The 18,802-nt window shown below is 46.3% G+C and overlaps 4 protein-coding genes and 1 non-coding gene across 7 annotated transcripts; 4 read left to right on the top strand and 1 right to left on the bottom strand.

Annotated features, from left to right (window-relative positions):
* Positions 1-83: 83 nt before the first annotated feature.
* On the bottom strand, positions 84-1,670 carry LOC135349604 (alanine--tRNA ligase-like). Its single transcript, XM_064548146.1, has 8 exons — positions 1,418-1,670; positions 1,219-1,348; positions 1,035-1,170; positions 955-985; positions 820-899; positions 488-524; positions 337-440; positions 84-244 (listed from the first exon to the last, which is right to left on the bottom strand). Exons 1-8 carry the CDS (start codon positions 1,668-1,670, stop codon positions 200-202), a joined length of 816 nt encoding a protein of 271 aa, XP_064404216.1. The 3' UTR covers positions 84-199.
* On the top strand, positions 1,637-4,233 carry LOC135349602 (germ cell-less protein-like 1). 2 transcript variants are annotated; one of them, XM_064548144.1, is made up of 17 exons: positions 1,637-1,762; positions 1,828-2,062; positions 2,120-2,157; positions 2,222-2,318; positions 2,411-2,508; positions 2,563-2,609; positions 2,662-2,727; positions 2,784-2,843; positions 2,907-2,991; positions 3,039-3,123; positions 3,183-3,326; positions 3,377-3,446; positions 3,523-3,598; positions 3,660-3,727; positions 3,796-3,879; positions 3,934-4,006; positions 4,054-4,233. In XM_064548144.1, the coding sequence occupies exons 2-17, from the start codon at positions 1,831-1,833 to the stop codon at positions 4,153-4,155; spliced, it is 1,425 nt and encodes a 474-aa protein (XP_064404214.1). In that variant the 5' UTR covers positions 1,637-1,762; positions 1,828-1,830; the 3' UTR covers positions 4,156-4,233. The 2 variants fall into 2 exon arrangements, with proteins under 2 accessions (XP_064404214.1, XP_064404213.1); XM_064548143.1 differs by having other exon boundaries at positions 2,784-2,849.
* A 41-nt stretch (positions 4,234-4,274) lies between these two features.
* On the top strand, positions 4,275-4,357 carry Trnal-uaa (transfer RNA leucine (anticodon UAA)). The gene has a single exon. It is a non-coding gene; the product is annotated as a tRNA-Leu (tRNA).
* Positions 4,358-4,542: 185 nt separating this feature from the next.
* Positions 4,543-7,537, top strand: LOC135349601 (ADP-ribosylation factor-like protein 13B). The gene is made up of 12 exons (XM_064548141.1): positions 4,543-4,678; positions 4,727-4,797; positions 4,860-4,993; positions 5,043-5,258; positions 5,308-5,519; positions 5,605-5,677; positions 5,733-5,820; positions 5,878-5,996; positions 6,224-6,421; positions 6,725-6,926; positions 6,984-7,021; positions 7,333-7,537. The coding sequence occupies exons 1-12, from the start codon at positions 4,626-4,628 to the stop codon at positions 7,396-7,398; spliced, it is 1,470 nt and encodes a 489-aa protein (XP_064404211.1). The 5' UTR covers positions 4,543-4,625; the 3' UTR covers positions 7,399-7,537.
* LOC135349599 (uncharacterized) lies at positions 7,532-18,679 on the top strand. 2 transcript variants are annotated; one of them, XM_064548139.1, is made up of 18 exons: positions 7,532-7,655; positions 9,036-10,485; positions 11,032-11,177; positions 11,769-11,933; positions 12,174-12,216; positions 14,299-14,422; positions 14,562-14,686; positions 14,761-14,978; positions 15,039-15,104; positions 15,217-15,294; positions 15,343-15,502; positions 15,687-15,898; positions 16,746-16,994; positions 17,059-17,160; positions 17,218-17,367; positions 17,454-17,544; positions 17,815-17,951; positions 18,275-18,679. In XM_064548139.1, the coding sequence occupies exons 2-18, from the start codon at positions 9,099-9,101 to the stop codon at positions 18,482-18,484; spliced, it is 3,663 nt and encodes a 1,220-aa protein (XP_064404209.1). In that variant the 5' UTR covers positions 7,532-7,655; positions 9,036-9,098; the 3' UTR covers positions 18,485-18,679. The 2 variants fall into 2 exon arrangements, with proteins under 2 accessions (XP_064404209.1, XP_064404208.1); XM_064548138.1 differs by having other exon boundaries at positions 14,559-14,686.
* Positions 18,680-18,802: the final 123 nt, after the last annotated feature.

Genomic DNA, 18,802 nt, shown 5'->3' with positions numbered 1-18,802 from the left:
TAACTAACAGAAGAGTCATGCTTGACAACAGTTAAACAGAGAGGTGCAAAGAATGAGGAGCTTTGGTGCTCTTAGCAAAAATGTGCTATATCAAAATATTGCATCAAAACACAGAAGCACACATGATTGCACAAAGCAATGATAGAAACACCTGTCCTCTACACAAACAAGCACACGTGAAACACTAAACAAAGAGTTTTTAATTGTCACTGAGTACATAGGAAACTCTAACGTTCTTTTTGCTCTGCAAGTACAGACAAAACACACAGTCAGAACACACAGTCAGAACACACACACACACACACAGAGACTATGAGACTATAATGCAAGACCTACCTTCTTAATTTTAGTGACAGTGAGACCTCTGATATCAGCCACACCCTTGACGTGGGTCCCTCCACACGGACACTCGCTACCGCCCACGTCCACCACACGCTCCCCTGCACACACCCTCACAACAAGCACAGAGTTAAATACATCTCATTACCTTTATCATTCATTGTCACGACAACCCCAGCCGCTTCCTGTGCAAAAGAGAGAACGTATAAGTTGAAGTTATGGGCAATCAAAATTAGCTATTAAAGTTAATTTCGGAGAAAACACAAAGGCTATATAATTATAGCCCATGGTTTTCTTTCAAAAATGGAAGATTTCGGCCAGATAACAATCATTGCTAAACACACCACGTACCATCATGTAACTCTATCAAAGACCTACTAAATGCACATTTTAGTTGTGACATTGGACAATCTCTACTCAACAAGTTATGGGCAGTCAAAGTTGGACAATCCCTATAATATGTAGTGTTTCATCTCTTACCTCAATAAGTCGCTGAGCTTCTTTGTTGAGCTGTTGTATGGTCGTCTCTCTCTTCTCAGCAGGAATGTTGCCAACGTATTCTGTACACAACAACAGCTGTATTATATAGTAGCCAGGGTAATAGCTACCACTCACCAACGTACGGACCATCGGGGAAATGGTAGCCCTGTGGAGGAAACTCCATTGATCAATGAACAACCACTATAAACACTCACCTTCTCTGGGATGAGGTCCTTTACTCCGATATTGACAAAGGCAGTGTCCAGAAGATGACCAGCACTGTGAAGTCGAGCGTGGAGCATCCTTCGTGTACTATCGATCTCCACTGACACCTCATCCCCCACTGTGAACCTGGGGGGGGGGGTCATGCAGACATTGAGGGGGTGGGACTACAGGTACCTTCCGGGGGAGCTGTACTCTCCTACGTGCTCAATGTAGCCAGCACCGCGAGGCTTCTGTACATGCCCCACTCTGAAGCTCGTCTCACCATCAGGAGAGGAAATGACCCCCACATCACTGGGCTGACCTCCTGCATTGAACACATACACACGTACAGTGACCCCACAGAACAATTTGGGAAGCTAGATTGATACAGTACCTCCCTGTGGATGCATGACAGTTTGGTCCAACACCAGTACCTCTTGACCGTCCTTAGTGGCTGCATACTGTGAGATAACACGGCCTACACTGGAGAACAGCTCAGTGTCGTCGTAGTAAAGGTGCTGGGTGAGCAGAGAGGAGGCTGCGATGGCCGGGAGAGCAGACACAGCAGCCATGAGGTCAATCCGAGTTGGGTCAATCAATTGAGTAGTAGGCTGGAAAGGGGGCGGGGCTGCATCTTTGCAGTCCATGGAAATGCCAACTCGACAGATTGTAAATTAACAACAAGGTGAACCTGTTCTGTTCAAAGTAGAGACTGAGATAAATCACACAACTATATAAGGTGACTATAATGATGTTACTATACTGTACAGCTAGCCATGTATCACCACCCCCCCCTGGTGTTAGGTGATGGGTGGAGCATGGAGCGAGGGTGTGCGCCAAGTCCCCACCCCTGCTAGGCAGGTAGCACAGCCTAGTAACAAAGCCACACCCCTTAGCAACCCCCGTAAGCGAGCACTGAGCGAGGAGGACATAGAAGAACTGTCTCCAAAGAGGAAGAAAATTAAGAGTACTTCCAACTACATCTACCAGACGCTCTTCAGAGATGGCATCAACAGCGACCTCACCATCCGTGCCCTCGGTACGTACACTGTATTGACTGTGTTGTGTTGTATTCATAGTGTCCGCCATTGTACAGGTAAGGAGTGGAAGCTTCACAAGGTCTACCTCTGCCAGGTACGCGTGTGTGTGTGTGGTGTGTATGTGTGTGTGTGTGTCAGACCCCCCCCCCCCCCTCCAGTCGGGATACTTCTCCAGCATGTTCAGTGGCAGCTGGCGGGAGAGCAATCAGTCAGACATCAGTCTCAGTATACCAGATACCAACATCACTCCTGAAGGTACATGTAGGCAAAAACAAAAACATACATTTTGTACACTGCTGCAGTTATATTAATTTGGTTTAATTTATTTTTGCTGCCATTCTCTGTAGCTCTGGATGTGGCATTCAGCTCATTGTACAAAGATCATGTTCATGTGGGGGAGACTGAGGTAGTACCTCTGGTTGCTGCTGCCACCATGCTGCAGCTGGTAAGCCTGTTATTATGTGTAATGGCTGTTCGTTAAGTGTCTCTGTGTTTGTAGGATGGTCTGTTGGAGCATTGCCAGGTATACATGAGGGAGAACATGAGGTAAGGTCATCCCTCCACTCATCCATACTGTCACACCTGTATTACACTGCAGTCTGGAACGTGTGGTACCATTTCTGATGGCCTCCACTCAGTACGGACTTAAGAACCTCAAGGAAGAGTTAGTCTCATTATTATTATATTTGCTTGTATGTAACTGGTGTATCTTGCCTGTAGGTGTGACAACATGTTGAGGCTTCACTTGGTCAAGAGCTATAGCGTATCACTGCTGAAACAGTTAAGGTGCACTACACATACACTGTGCATACTGAGTGAATGTTGACTGTACTAACTCCACAGCACTGAGCTGCTAGCTGAACTGCTGTCTTCTCCAGAGCTCTATGTCTTGCAGGTGGAGATGGATGTGTACACTCTAGCCAAGAGAGTAAGCCCCTCTCATTAACTAGTACTACTCTAAGCCCCTCCCCCCAGTGGTTGTACGTGTCCCTACATCCTGACTGGAGCGGGGAGATGGACAAGCTTCTCACTGACTCTGATCAATTCTTCAGGGAACACAGTAAAGCCAGTCTTGTCTCTGTGTTGCCACATCAACTGCTGCTATACTTACTCCTCCAGGTACTGCTAACGATGACAGGTGCTTCCTCGAGTGCCCAGGGAAGGAGGAATGGGGGAGAGTGTTTCGTGGGGTTAGAGTTCAGCACATTCTCAATGATGTAGTGTCAGTGAGGACCGTCGAGGGTGACAAGATCATTCCCGATGGTGAGTGATTACTCCACAGTGTGGTTGGTCATCACTAACCTTGTTTAAAGGCTGGCTGCTGCCACTCTATCGGAGCCAGTGGCTGAGCATGCTCATAGTAGATCAGAGAATGGACACTGGGTACGTTGCTACATAGCTATGTACATCTTGTGCTAATATCATAATAATAATTGATTGATTGACTCTCTCTGCACAGTCCTTCTAATCTGAGCACTGACCAGTTCCTAGCTACCTCTCTACGCTGCGGTAGAGTGATCCACGAGCCAGGAGAGGTGAGTTTTCTCTCTGTAATACTATGTCAACTATTCAGTACCCCCCCTCACCTTCATATAGTACTGCTGGAGGTGGACTGGTTTCTCTTTTGGCTTTGACGTACTCATCATGTACAACTCTAGCACTGGGTACGATCACTCCTAGCTGGACTGTTTGCATGTGTATGTATTGTATGGTGGTTGTGTCTTCTGTACAGAGTGATCAATGTGAAGCGGAACACTAAATCCCAGCCGTGCGTGTCAGCAGTCAGTATGCAGCCTACCAGAACAATAATGTTGAGGTATATGTCGATAGTTTGTGTGCAAAGTCCGCTCATGTTCTCATATGTTGGCAGATTAAGAGCCGCGTTGTTTGATGGTTCAAAGTTCGATACTGGCGTGTGCCAAGTGCCGCTAACGCTTGATGAGGTATGTAATGCAATCAAGCTGACTATTGTTACATATTATTCCCTCAGGAATACCACATACTGACAATCAGCAACTCATCGTTCCCATTGTATGTCAGCGTTAATTTGGCACTAACTTCAAGAACTGATTCTCACGAACAATCTTCATAACATTATTTGTCATTTCTATTTTATGTGTGTGTAAGTGTCTGCTTCACTTTTGGTGTAAATAAAAATGGACTGTGGTTACTAGAGTTGTAACAGGGTAGCCGAGAGATTTCTAGAGTCGTACCAGGGTGGCCGAGTGGTTAAGGCGTTGGACTTAAGATCCAATGTGCGATTGCACACATGGGTTCGAACCCCATTCCTGGTAATGGGACCCTGCGACCAGCATTTTTATTTATATTTTTTTTTTCTTAGTTTTTTTGCTTTTCTTTTCCTTTTAGCTTTGTTTTAGAAGCTACTACTTACTGTATCCATCACATCTTATCACTTTTGTGCATGTTAGAATAGAAATAAACTTTTAGAAGTTTGGTTGTCGTGGCTCCCAAAATCACCATGGTGATGTTGATTGTGATGGGTATTAATTGGGAACACGTTAGAAATTGCATGCAGACTGAGAACTCTGGATCAAGTATTAAATGGGAAGTTGCCAGTCAAGAAGCTCACAAGTTGTTACTCCTGGGAACATTAGGTAATGTTCTAGCTATTCATCTCACACATCATATCATTTGCTGTGTAGAGAGGTGAAGATTGTTGTGTTTGGATTGGACAACTCTGGAAAGTCAACGCTGTTGGCAAACCTAAATGGAGGCAAGAGTTAGACCATAATATTATGTATGCACATGTGGTTATATACGCTCTACCACATGCAGACTCCACTGAGGATATTACACCGACCATTGGCTTCTCTAGTACCAAGCTCAATCAGAACGGGTGTGCAGTGACCTTGTATGATGTAGGAGGGGGGCCAAGGATAAGAGGAATATGGAAGAACTATTTCTCTGAAGTAAGGAGACTCCCTTCCCTATAGACTGTTGTACACTGCTATTACACAGGCATATGGGATCATCTACGTGGTTGACTCGAGCTCTCCTGATCGGTTTACAGAGGCTGCAGATGCCCTTCGTGAGGTTATGGGCCACGAGAAGATTGTTGGTAAACCTCTCCTAGTGTTTGCAAACAAAAAGGACGTGACTGAGGCTTGCAGTGAGGCTCAACTAACCAGCAGCATGGCTCTAGAGGAGATGGTAACTCAAGAGCAGCTGCAAGTGGTGAGAGTGTTGTGCAGTATAAGAGGACAATGTTTCATGTGCTGTTCAGATGAAGTGTATAGCTCTGAAGCAAGCCAGTGGGAACAAGAGTGATCCATCACTGCGCAGGGGACTGAGCTGGTTGCTAGGGAGTGTGGTCAGTCGCTATGAGGAGCTAGGAGAGCGTGTACGATGTGATGTGACAGTTCAGAGAGAGAGGGAGGCTACAGAGCGACGGGAGAGAATGGAGCGGGTCCGCAAGATGAGGGAGGAGAGAGACAAGTGAGTAATATTATAGAGTTTAAAAATTTCCTTGATCGACATATTTTGAGTGTAGGTGATGATGATCTTTACCCACCCACTCCAGACTCCAGGCTGCTGAGAGTGAAGAGACTGAGTCAGTGGATGGTCCTCCAGCCAACCCCTTCAAGCCCATCTCTGTGAGTGTACGCAACAGTACTGATTCCCATGTCCTTACACACTGCATGTGTGTAGGTGGTGGCTGTGGAGGTGGAGCAGAGGGAGGCAGCACGCAAGAGGATAGCCACTCAAGCACAGTCCACTGCCAGTCAGAACACGCAAGGTGAGGCTGGTAGACCTCATTGTCTCTCATTTTACCCCCCCCCCCTCCCCTGAGTAGATGTTGTCAGAGAGGACAGTGTGCATGCATCCCCCGGCCCCAGTGGTGTGAGACAGGACAGCCACTCCTCCGTCAGCCAGTCCTCTAGTAGACTATCTGATACAGCATCACTCACTGACGTACGTTACGTGCCAAGGCTATGTCTAGCAGTAGGTGTTGGCATAGCAACCAGCTGAGATGTGTTGGCATTGAAGTGTTATTGTTAGCACTTCACAAATAGCAGAGCATGTGTTCAATAACTATAAGAGGGTTTGTCCGTGCATGTTGAAAGCTGTTTTTGTAAGACAGTAGAATTTCCGCATACTAGCATTACCTGTGTTTCAGTCCTAGTATTGTATTGTTGCAGGTGACTCCACCCACTGCCCACGGTGGTGATGGTAGTGGTAGCTCGGAGTCCCTCCAGCTCATCACTCCCCTACCACATGATGGACCACCCTCACAGGGCCTACCACATGACGGGCCACCCTCTGGAGGCCTGCGGTCAGAGGGATCACGATCAGCCTCACCCTCTATAGCCAAAAGGACACGACTGGAACCCATCAAGGTAATTGCAGTATACATAAGTACTGGTAGCTATTTGTTTGAATTGCTCTGTGAGTAGGTTTCAACATGAGTGCCATGTCAACGGATAGGCTATAGCCCCCTCAGTAGTTTGCTGGTCTGATAACTGAAAGCTTGTGCATGAGATTGTTGCATAACATTGCTATAGAATGTACAAGCAATGCATTGAGTCAGAGGCTTGTGTAGAGGTTAGTTCTACAAAGGATGTTGCAACAACACTCCATTTAGTTGTGATTACCAGGTATTCAAGGTGTCAATATATTGAGCTGCTCTACACACATTGCAGAGTAAGAAAGAGCGGAAACAGATGCTTATAACTCGACTAAAGAACAGAAACAAGACATTCCCGGCCCCCCCACAACCATCCCCGCTGGCCCACAGGAACACATGGACAGAGGCCGAGTTGGAACCTGCCCTGTCCACAGAGGACCCACTGGAGGGACTTCCCCCTCTCCCAGTGGTCAGGAGGGTACTGCCACCTATACACAGTGAGTACACACCAATCCTCTGTGTGTGTGTTGTCACTGACTTGCTCTACACTGCAGTGAGGGGAACTGAACTGAAAGCATTCCACACTGAAGAGGTTAGGAAGTCACATGATTCTTTTCATGTGTGTGTTGTTTCCTAGCTGTGAGATAATAGCTTCCCCAGTCACACAAACACTGCCTTTGATGATTTGGCTGATAGTGTCATCGCTCAGTTGTTTTGTTGCCCGTGCCTTTTATGCCAGGTGTCCTGATTGAATATATTACCAGCCACCACACAATTGGTGTACCCATGTAATTGAGCAAAAGCCTCAAGTATGTGTTGGCAATAGCTAATTACACAACAGTCTCATTAAGTCATTATGCTACATTTGAATGCTGTAATTATGCTCATGTGCTCTCACTGCAGGAGCTGACGATTGTGCCCTCTAGTGCAGTGGAGCAAGTATCCCACCCTCCCCCTGTCTCTGCATAGAACACTCAATAACTGTGTCCTGTTAATCATTAATGTTCATTAGTGCTCTTATTTCATTGTATTTTTGTGCCCTCAAGAATGTATGGCATTCAGGATGTTGCTAAGATTAAAGGAATGTAATGAATGGGTGTGTCCAATAGTGAGCTAACACTCATGAACAAGTTGATAACTATTTTAGACCGAACTCAAGAACGCAGTGCTATCGACTCTAAAGACTCGCTACTTAATGTGCTAGAGATATATAAAGCTTGTTAGAGGTGAGTTTTGATCCAGTGTACACGCACACACATGTACACACACACACTATGGTGAGAATTCATGAACTCTTGCACTACCAGGCTAGCTATAGTTAGCTAGGGTTGAGAGAGGTTGAGTTGTTTGTGGTAGAGGAGGCTCTGTACTCACTGTAATGTGCAATACAACGATAAATTGCAAGTGGTTTGCTCGTGAATATTATTCACTTGTACCCTATAAAAGCTACTGGGAGTACGTACAATTGTGTGTATGTTGGTACAATGTGCTCTTGTCTCGTTGAAGATTGTTGGCTGTACTGATATTAAACTGTCTGGGTGTTTGTTGTGGAGTAGGTATTTAATACGGGTGTAGTTGCGTCTGTCTTTGTGTAGGCTAGAGGGAGCTGCACTAATTGTATTCACGACTCGTGCCTCCAGTTATCTTAGACACGGAGGCTAGCCTGTGGGAGGGGCTGGGGCAGGGGCTAGCTGGAGGGCTAGCTGGAGGGGGGTGACTCTGTGTGTGTGTGTGTGTGGAGGGTCACAGGAAATGTGGTGTTGAGCTCACAGATGGTAGTAATACTAACTGAGTGAGCTCAGAGTAACTGTTGACTGTTTATAAATGCTCTTCCATAACTTGTTGCTCCCCAGAGCATGCCACCAGCTGACAGAGTAACTGATATGTTGTATAGAACGTGTTTGTGGAGTGAGGTTAGGAGCACAGCAGACAGTTGTTAGTCCTCCTAATGTTGTGGTTATAGCCAGTGTGTTGTCGGGCAACCTTACAACCAGCAGCCAGTGATCCACCATGTGTAGGGCCTCAGTTGTGAGTACATCCTCTTCTTTTATACCAGTCCACTATGGACTATCTGTTATTGATAGCTGTACTGTGAGGGGCTGCTGCTCTGGAATAGTACGCTGTGTGCATTGCTTGTGTGTAGAGGACATGTGCCTGGTAGACCTTCTGCCTATTATAAATGTTCAAAGAACTGCTAGAGCATTGTAACTAGACAATATTCACTAGTCTAGTGACTCCCCCTATTGTGTCCTACCCGCACTGTTTATAGCTCCTTGTGTGGCATTTTTGCAGGCTAGTACCAAACAAGAAGGTCATTGCCTCACACTGGTGTATATGGGCCTCCGCTATAGTGTGGATGATTGACTAACAGTATAGGGTTGCATGCCTAGTTAGCTTATCTATTGAATTAAGGCCTTTAGGAACCTGCTAACTATGTGGTTGTCAATAGATATGTATCAGGTGACTAAAATGCAAATTACTGTCCAAACACCTTGTCCCAGTACAGTCCAAGGATCTGTTTGTCCCTTAGCAGTAAAGGTGTTTGTATGTGTGAGTCAGCACTAGGAATCTGCTAACAATGATTCACTGTTACTTTTATCACACAGGAACCATTGTATCAACAGAAACTTGAAATTCCTCGAATTCGTTTGTGATTGATTATAGTGAACATGCCACCGCCCCCACCACCACCACCGCCCCCACCCCCACTGCCGGGACTTAAAGCTCCACCCTCTTTCTCACCCAAGGGTCCCAACAAAGGACCGCCCAAAGGTCCCAGCAAAGGACCACCCCCTGCTCCGTTGAGGGCATCTGGCACAGGACTATCTCATCCCCCACCGTCCTTTCCTCCAGCCCCGCCCCCTCCAAAGAGGCTGTCGAACCCACCTGCACCACCCCCTCCCAAACGAGCATCAAATACTCACGTTACGAATACACGACCTCCGACCCCTCCTGTTCTACCAAAGAGGTCTTCCGGCACACATCTCTCGTCTGCCCCATCATCAGTGATTGGAGCACCGCCCCCTCCACCACCACCACCCATTCTCGCTAGAGGTCCGCCCCCTCCACCACCACCACCTATACTCACTAGAGGTCCGCCCCCTCCACCTCATGTGCGATCACCCCCGGCAACTGGTCCCCCTCCACCTCCTATGAGGTCATCGGTACCGTCACCCCCGGCAACTGGTCTCCCGCCCCCGGTACCACAGCACTCTCCCAAGAGGTCTCAACACACTCCCCATCATCCACCATCCTCACATTTCAGTGGTGCTACAGCTCCCGTGTCCGTGTCTAACATCCCCCCACCTCCCGTACTCCACAGGGGGTCATCATCATCTGCCACTCCCCCTCCACCCCCACACAGGAAGAGTCGCTCAATAGAGAGTGCCACGCCCCCACCACCGCCCATCAGACGCAACTCTATCAAAAAGGCTCCGAGCACACCGTTTGAGAGCCCACAGTTGCCTAGTAGCGTGCCACCACCGCCGCTCATTGCTTCTAAGCTCACTGATAATGGCTTCGGAGATTACGATGTACCTCGACCAAATAGGAAGTCATCAGGGGGATCCTCAGTTCCCCCTCCCCACACTAGTAGCCACTCCCCCAAAGCACGCCAGCTGAGCAGCGATCGTGACTCTGACTACGATGTTCCACTCACAAAAGGAGAAAGACTGCGCAAAGAGAAGATGTTGTCAATGCTGGCAGCCAAACATCGTCACAGTACTGATGCTGATTCCTCCAGTGACCCCAGTAGACCTGTCTCTGTCAACTCAAGTGTCTATTCAGCAGATTCTGGGTCCCTCAACTCAAGCCCCAGCGGTAGCAAGGTCACACTGCCCACACGAGAGGACGTGCAGAGCTCACTAGAGCATGACCTGGATATAATAGACAAGCTGGTTGCAGATGTGGCAATGCAAAACAGTTCCCTGAGGATAAGTGGAGATGGTCTGGGACGTATCCAAGATGAGATGACCTCGTCTCACAGTGGGAGCAATGACAACCTAGGAGTCTGGGATGACCTGAATACTGATGATGATAGTGATGAGATCCTGGAAGGTGAGTGTGAGTGTGTGTGTGGGTGTGTGTGTGTGTGTGTGTGTGTGTGTGGGTGTGTGTGTGTGTGTGTGTGAGTGTGTGTGTGGGTGTGGGTGTGTGTGTGAGTGTGAGTGTGTGCAGCTACTGGTTAATATGTATGGGTACTGAATGGCTTGGTTATGTTAGATGTTTTGTAAAAGTTACTTCTGCTTGTCAAACCTTGTAAGTGTATAATCCCCTAGTACTGTTACACTCATGATGATTATTGCCGACTATCAGATAGAGTATTGTTTGTTACTTTCACTTGATAGCTTCATTGTGTCCAACGTTAGGAGGGAGAGTGTTTTCATTTCAATGCTAGTCTATAGAGACTTAATAGTGCTTTCCCTGCTTTCATTAGTGTGGACAGTTGTGATCTAATGTCACGGTTGAGCTTCCTCTGTATGCAAACATTGACACACTGCATTAAGGAACTATGAATCGCCCCCTCACATGTACACCTCCGCCCCCGCATATGCACACACTCCCTCCACCCTCTCACACATATGCCCCCTCACTCACTCCCAGAACCTGCCGTGGGTGGTGCTGAGACTGGTGGTGTGGACGAGATACTATTGGACAGTTGGATCAAGGAGCTGGAGTCTGGTATTCAGGGCATGGCTGACTTGATGGGTATCGACCCAGAACCCTCCCCTCCACCAACACCAAAGCTGGTGACTACTCTTATACTCATGTAGCTGTGTGCATGATCATATATATAGAGCATGTGACTGCTCTTATGCCTGTGTGCATGTACATACCAGTGTATAGGGTTTTAACTCTAGGATCAGCAACACTTTTTGTAGCTTTTTACCACTTTTCACGTATTTTTTCAGTCCAATAAGTCAAGTCTGAGCAGCTCTGAGCCTGCTGGTGTGTGGTGTGTGTTGTGGGAGGAAGTGTGCTTGTAGTAATATGTTTGTGTGGCATTCTCGTGGCATTCATGTGAATCAGTAGTGGTGGCTAGTTTCTATGGCCTGTGGGTAAGGTCTGGTTGTGGAGGATGTATGTTCCCAGCCACAACCATTTCGGCCACTCAGATAATACCCAGATAAACAACAGACAGGCATTACTTTATTGGCCATTAGACTGTCTTGATAATCTATTTTATAGCATTGTATGATGTCTGCAATAATGTATTAAGACTGCCCTCGGTGTCTGTTGGCACAGACAATCAGTCTCCATGGCAACATACCACGTTACAGTCACAACAAATCACTGTTATTTTATTCCGTTCCACTATTACATATCCCATTCCCATGCAGGCCCCGGCCCAGGTTCCCCCTCCCCCGGCCCCGGTAGCACCCGTCCCACCCGTGCCCTCCATCATGACCACAACTACTGAAGCTGAAGAGGATGATCGCAGGAACTCCTCAGAGGACGGAACTATTGTCCGCAGGAGAAAGTCTTCTAAGACTGAGAAAGAAATGGTGAGAATTGTGTTCATACGATTGTTAATGTACATGTACATGTAATTACACCGCCACTCTCTAATGACCCATAATTATAATACCGACATAATTATAAATTCTTGTTAAACCATCAACTACTACGGTATCTGTGTGTGTCTAGTAGCATGACCCAGCACCCCTCCACACACACACACACACACACACACACACACACACACACACACACACACACACACACACACACACACACACACACAGTCGAAGGTGGAGACATGGAGACTGTCCATGAGGGCCATTGAAGGTAGGCTTGCTATGTACTAATGTATATGTATGTCCCCTGAAAGTACTAGAGTTGGCTCTGTAACTAGAGTTCTAGATTTCTGATGGTCCAAATTCAACGATTTTATGATTTTCTGAAAGCTTAGAAGACGCCCGTTCAGATGGTATGCTCAAATTTCAAAATTGGAACTGGCCATAATTTCCCATTTTCAGAAAATACCATGGGCATATATATATAGCCCATGGTATTTTGTTAAAAACAGGCCTAAAATAGACTTATATAGCCCATGGTATTTTGTCAAAAACAGGCCTAAAATAGACTTATATAGCCCATGGTATTTTGTCAAAAACAGGCCTAAAATAGACTTATATAGCCCATGGTATTTTTCAAAAACAGGCCTAAAATAGACTTTTGATTTTAACAAATCATCTGAAAGGCCTCTCTCTAAGCTTTCAGAAAATCACAAAATTAACGTTATTGGACCAACGAAACTAAAGTTATGGCCGTTTAAAGATGCTCTATTTAATATGCTTACATGTATATAGCTAGCTAGTGCTCTTGTTAGCTTTCAGTCTGAGCCTTGTGGTGAGGGTTCAATAACAGTACACAGCCAGCGCCCTGTTGTGTGCAGCTGAGGGCGTCCTAGTACAGTAGCCCTACCTGTGCCTATAACATAGTGTGTGTATATGTGGCCACTTTGTGTATCTAGTGTGTGCTTGTTATTTAGAGCAAGCCCCACACTCATGTACAACTGCTGTGTAGCTGATGTTGGGTGTGCAGTTTTCCAAACTTTGCATTCTCTGCATTCGTACAACGTATATAAGAAGCCCAGTACTCTAGCCAGAGCTGGCAGTGCTTGTGTGGACTACAACAGTATAGTATCTCTGTTAGCTGGTTAGCTAAAATCATTGTGCCTAGTATTATTGGCTATTGTTGTGGAATTCCTTTCGTTGGTTACTGGTTGGAAACAAGCCAGCTACTCCATTCAGGGACATTGGTATATTGTATGCCAGCTTGCTGCTTGCTCTCAGTTCCATTCCACTCTTGGCAGTAGCTAGCAGTCTAGTTGAAGCAGTTAGTAGTTAGTTAAAGAAATGGCTGCTTTTGTGAACCCTTGTCTTGCTGAGCTGGATATCAAGCTAAATCTGAGATCCAAGACATCCAATAAAGACATCCTGGATGAGATTGAAGCGTGTCTAACCTCAGACCCCAGGCTCTTTGCTCACCATACCATGCCAGAGCAACCTGATGACGATGAGACTGACTGCTACTCTCACACTGAGCTAGAATCACTAACGAGTCTATCCACGAGCAGTGGTAGCTCTCTCTCTTCTAGCGGAGAGTTTGAGTTTGATCACCAACTAAGCACTCTCTCTGTCATGGTCAACCAGATGTCTCCCTTCTTCAACAAGCTGCGAGACATATCTAATCACTTGAGCAAGTCTTCCCAAGACCTCAACACTACTACTAACCACCCTACTAGCCTCGTGTGGCCAGTGGCTTCCAGTCCCTCTGAATTACAGCGGGACAGTTCTGATATTGACTCCCTAGTCCAGCAGCGTACTTGGTCTGGGGTGGCCTCTCCAGCTAGTTCTCTGTCAGCCAGCCCGTGTGGTGATGAGATGGATGGTGTCGCACAGAGGAGAAGTGTGGCCAGCGATTGTTCCTCGCTTTGTAGAGATGTCTTCTCCCCTATCAATACGCACCGCGTGTCTGTCATGTCCCTCTCTAGTGCCTTCTCTTTCCTGGCAGAGAAAGGTAGCCTTAATGAGAGGGTGCTTGTGTAGCTAGCTAGTGTTCCTTGTGTGTAGAGCTTTCCTGCTTGCTTTAATGGAAGGAACATGTGTAACTGTTTAGAGAAGCACTGTCCTTGTTGTGTTTGTGTGTGCAGCCAAGAAATGTTGTGTGTAGTTTGAGCATATTCTGAATCAGTGTTGGCATGCAGTGTTATTGTTATGTGACAATACCTACTAACAAATTCTGGGAACTATCAGCCAAGTTGATTGTTGAGTTGAAAGATAAACTGTCAACAAATCCTTGTATGCAATTACCGACATGCCAGTATACATATCTAATAACTTTCACTTCCCCCTCCTCCCTCAGATGCCGAGGACCCGGACCTTGACCTCTTATTAGCGGACCTATGTAAACTAGAAGAGGATACTAAAGCACAGCTGGCCACCTCCAGCTCTGGACTCACTGCTGACGATGTACAGCTGCCAGCAACGTAAGTGTGTCTTGATTACACACTGTTGAAATTGACTTTTTAAGAGCTGCAGATATCCCCCTTTGTTTCCCGCACTTTTCCCCCACTATTCTACCTGGTTTACTGTTGTATGACTGCCCCCCCCCCTCCCCTCCAGAAGTGGTGGTATCTCCAGTGATGATTTTGTCTCTTTCATGGAGGGACTGCAGTCACAACGTAACGTCATTATGGACCTTTCCAAATCCGTCTCCACGGGAACCTACAACACCCCAGAACAGAGCAACAGTGAGTGGGCGGATGCAGCCGTGTGTGTGTACATGATATAATACTCCCACCCCACCCCTCACCCCACCCCTCAGGTCTTAAGCGTGATAATGATATCGGTGAAGAGCTTGCTGCTACAGTGAACGAGGACGACCCTCAGGACATCTTCTCAAGAGAATCTCAGTTCATACGTCGTAACTCAAAGTCCCTTGTCAACAACAGCTCCAATTCGTCTCTTAGCAACACGCTACAGCGACGTAAGAAGAAGCCAGAGAATGACTCACCTCCAGTGGAGCAGAAGACGCCCACACACGTAAGAGTGATGTGTGTACGTATAGGATAATTTTAGAGTGATGATCTTTACCCACTTCAGATGGCCATGCAGAGAGAGTTGGATGACTTTGCCAGTCGCCTGACTATTGATGAGACCCTCACACCAGTAAGTCCGCACTGCGTGGGTGTGGTTAGTGTGCTCTTGCTCCACATCCCCTTCATTTAGAATCGTCTCTGTAACTAGAGTCCTATTCAATGATTTTATGCTTTTCTTGCAGGAACAACAAGCCAACAAGCTGAAGAATGAGAAGCTGAAGATAGCCATGCTGAAACTCAAGGAGGCCTCCGTACACAAGGTAATACCATGACAACAATGTAGCCTTATCTGACACCCTCTCTCACAGATGGTACTCAAGGTACACAATGTGGACGGCAGTACCAAGATGGTGGCCATACATGAAGCCATGAATGCTCGTGATGTGTGTATCCTGCTAGCAGAGCGGAACCATCAGGAGGTGGGCCCAAACTGGACTCTCGTTGAGAGACTGGCTGACCTGCATCTTGGTGAGGGCGGATAATAGCTGAGCTCAGCTGTATACATGTATATACTTCTCTAAACTTAATTTGTGTGTATTGAAATGTACGTATCACGCATGGCTTCACATTTTGTGTGTGACTATTTATCTAATTATGTATTAACTTGTGTATATTACCTGTGTATTGAGGTCCCTTGTCCCCTCCTCTGCAGAGCGTACTCTAGAGGATCACGAGAAGGTCCTACAGTGTCTCACTCACTGGCCACGAACTCACAATAATGTGGTGATATTCAAGAACAACCCTGAGAAGTACTACCTGCTCATTCGGCCCCAGCTCCTCATGCCTGCCATCCACACCTACTCGAGCTTCAACCCAGCCAGAACCACATTCACTGAGGAGCAAAAGAAGAAGATTATTCTCAAGGTGAGCTCAACATCCAGCTAGCTGTTATATAATACATGCGTAAGTGACGGAATTGAAGTTGGCAGCTAAAAGAGTCCAATCCATTGATCACAGGGGACAGTGGGTACACTGAGTTGAATGTCTTTCAACAGCCGTAACTTTAGTATCATTGATCCAATGTCAAAAATTTTATGATTTTCTGAAAGCTTAGAAAGAGACCTTTCAAATGATGTGTTTCAATCCAAAATTTCGTCAGGGCCTTAATTTGTCATTTTTCGGCCTTGGACCATGGGCTATTATTCATGGTATGGCCAAATTGACAAATACTTTTATCGCTCAAATATGAAGTTTGATGACACCATTTGAAAGGTCTCTTTCTAGGCTTTCAGAAAATCAGAAAATCATTGAAATTGGATCCACGGAATTCAAGCTATGGAAGCTAAACGAGTCCTCAAACCGTCAAAGATAGTACTATAATGATTACGGGGTAGTTAAACATCTTTCAACAGCCATAACTTCAGTACCGTTGATCCAATGTCAAAAATGTTATGATTTTCTTAAGCTTAAAAAGAGACCTTTCAAATGATGTGTTTCAATCCAAAATTTGGATAGGGCCATAATTTGTCCTCTTTCGGCCTTGGACTGACCATGGTATTTGGCTTATTCTGTTATCTCCCAAATATGAATATTGATAGTACCATTTGAAAGGTTCTTTCTATATAAGCTTTCATAAAATTGCATATACATGTACATGTACATGCACACACACAAAGCTTTAATTACTTTGTCATAGACAGTTGAACAGTGTGTGCTGTCCCATGGTAATCGCAGACCCACTGTGTAATCTTGTGCTGTGTCTCTGTTGTAGGAGTTGTTTGTCACCAAGATGCTTCCTAAGATGGAGGGGGAGCTGCACATTCGTGAGGGCAAGAAGAGTGGCTGGAAGAAGCATGTCTTTGTCTTGAGGGCCTCTGGCCTCTACTACTCTAAGGCCGGCCGTTCTCTGGCCAGTAAAGATATTGTGAGGGTAGTGGAGTGGAAGGATGTGGATGTATATACCGGCGGCCAGTATAAGAAGTTTTACCGTGCCCCCGGCTCTTACTGTTTCTCCCTAGTGGTGAGTGTGTGCAATGGTTGTGTGAAGTGTAGTACAGTGTTGACTGTGTGTACTGTACCTGTAGCCACACGGGCCACTGCAAAGGGTGGAGAAGCAGATCGTCCATTTGTGTGCCTCGACCAAACAAGAGGCACTGGCCTGGATTACTGCAGTGAGGCTGGCCAAGGTGAGAGTTCACATTAATATGTAGCCTCACACCCTCACATTCTCCACACCCTCACAGTACGGAGAGCAGTTACAGAGTAACTATGAGGACACAAAGGCGGAGATGCCGTGGTTACAGCTGGAGGACGACAACCTTGACCGCACCACTACGACCACTACTAGCACAGAGGAGAAAAGGGCGGAGCCTGATCCCTTACCAGTCATTGTGGTGAGGATTCATTCTCAATAGCAATACCTCATTATAATGGCTGTATGGAGCAATACCTCATAATGGCTGTGTCTGTCTCCCTCCAGCAAAACGGTAAGGAGGTAGATCTCTCCAAGAAGCCAAAGAACTCTTCTATTGCTTTCAGAGGAGGCTCACTCAAGTTCATCGACTCTCAAGGTAAACAGTCATTACCATATATGGCTTTACCACACCAAAGCGTATTTTTTGGCACTATAACAGTGTGGGTGGGTAGATCCGGTACTATTTTAGTAATACAGTGTGTTCAAACATTGACACCCTCTTTGCTATTTAAAGCCTTGTGTATTGAGTTCCTTCCTGCCCCCAACCCCTTTATAAGCAGCAGATCAGCTCTCCACTACACTACACTAGTATTAATAGTTTATAGTTACTGTGTAAAGATGTTACGTTTAAGAGATGTCCTATTAGGTGGGACCACCGACAACAGCCACAAGATAACTGGTCCTCTGAGCAGTGCCGGGGCCGTCAGGAAGCCCAAGGCCAACACTGGCCTCCTAGCTAATGCTTTCCAGAATGCCTGGAAGCAAGGATCTCTGGCTGCCGAGGTGAGTGCCTGTTGTGCATGTATGTGTGATAGCTCTGTGTGTGTGGTGGCTCTGTGTGTGTGATGGCTCTGTGTGTGTGGTGGCTCTGTGTGTGTGGTGGCTCTGTGTGTGTGGTGGCTCTGTGTGTGTGGTGGCTTCTGTGTGTGGTGGCTTCTGTGTGGGTGTATAGTATTCCTCTCACTTTTACTTGTACTGTGTATTTGCAATTTCAACCAAGGCTATAACCTTGCGTTGTTTTCCTAATTTCAGCCATTTTGAGGGCTATCTTTGAGAGCCCATAATGTGTGTGTGCTATTGTTATGATTCTCTTTTTCCTCATCCAGATGAGCCAGGACACAGAGAAGTGGCCGGACTTTAACCCCTCGCCCAACCGGAACAGTGGTGGTGGCGTAGGCAAGGCAACAGTGACGACTAAGCCCTCGGATCCGTACCTCATGGAGGAGACTGATAGCGGGATGTTCACTCTGCGGAAAAAGAAAGAGCAACAACAGAGAATGGCGTTGAATGGGGGTTCCCCCACTCCGGTCATGTGACTGTATTAACTGTGACACTGTTCCATGTTCATGTTTGTGTGTTTGTACAGAATCATTTCAATTATTGTCTGCACAGATCCTTCATTATTAAAGTATTTCTGAAACTCCATAGAACTAGTAATTTATTTGTAGTTGTCATAACGTCATTGTCAATACACTGATGGTCTATCGTGATAAATTATTGTTGAGAACTTGTTATGAAATGAAGTATCGAAGGCTATTATATATTGTGGCTTCACAGGCCTCAGAAGAAGTGCCCCCTCCATGAGATCAGACTAGCTATAATAGACTGTAGCAGCTAATTAAACTGAGTGCTAA

Source organism: Halichondria panicea, chromosome 16, assembly GCF_963675165.1.
Source record: "Halichondria panicea chromosome 16, odHalPani1.1, whole genome shotgun sequence".
NCBI classification, from domain to species: domain Eukaryota; kingdom Metazoa; phylum Porifera; class Demospongiae; order Suberitida; family Halichondriidae; genus Halichondria; species Halichondria panicea.
This window is presented reverse-complemented; position numbering and strand designations above follow the sequence as displayed.

What these genes read in the sequence shown, in the direction of transcription:
- LOC135349601 (XM_064548141.1), top strand. Translation starts at nt 4,626, where the DNA reads ATGGGAAGTTGCCAGTCAAGAAGCTCACAAGTTGTTACTCCTGGGAAC. An exon ending in GTTACTCCTGGGAACATTAG is followed by an intron (nt 4,679 to 4,726) that starts GTAATGTTCTAG and finishes TTTGCTGTGTAG; the next exon opens with AGAGGTGAAGATTGTTGTGT. An exon ending in ATGAGGGAGGAGAGAGACAA is followed by an intron (nt 5,520 to 5,604) that starts GTGAGTAATATT and finishes CACCCACTCCAG; the next exon opens with ACTCCAGGCTGCTGAGAGTG.
- LOC135349604 (XM_064548146.1), bottom strand. Translation starts at nt 1,670, where the DNA reads ATGGACTGCAAAGATGCAGCCCCGCCCCCTTTCCAGCCTACTACTCAA. An exon ending in AGGACCTCATCCCAGAGAAG is followed by an intron (nt 986 to 1,034) that starts GTGAGTGTTTAT and finishes TTTCCTCCACAG; the next exon opens with GGCTACCATTTCCCCGATGG. An exon ending in CCCCGATGGTCCGTACGTTG is followed by an intron (nt 900 to 954) that starts GTGAGTGGTAGC and finishes TGTTGTGTACAG; the next exon opens with AATACGTTGGCAACATTCCT.
- LOC135349602 (XM_064548143.1), top strand. Translation starts at nt 1,831, where the DNA reads ATGGGTGGAGCATGGAGCGAGGGTGTGCGCCAAGTCCCCACCCCTGCT. An exon ending in CTTAAGAACCTCAAGGAAGA is followed by an intron (nt 2,728 to 2,783) that starts GTTAGTCTCATT and finishes TCTTGCCTGTAG; the next exon opens with GTGTGACAACATGTTGAGGC. An exon ending in TGATCCACGAGCCAGGAGAG is followed by an intron (nt 3,599 to 3,659) that starts GTGAGTTTTCTC and finishes ACCTTCATATAG; the next exon opens with TACTGCTGGAGGTGGACTGG.
- LOC135349599 (XM_064548138.1), top strand. Translation starts at nt 9,099, where the DNA reads ATGCCACCGCCCCCACCACCACCACCGCCCCCACCCCCACTGCCGGGA. An exon ending in CTAAGACTGAGAAAGAAATG is followed by an intron (nt 11,934 to 12,173) that starts GTGAGAATTGTG and finishes ACACACACACAG; the next exon opens with TCGAAGGTGGAGACATGGAG. An exon ending in TTGATGAGACCCTCACACCA is followed by an intron (nt 15,105 to 15,216) that starts GTAAGTCCGCAC and finishes CTTTTCTTGCAG; the next exon opens with GAACAACAAGCCAACAAGCT.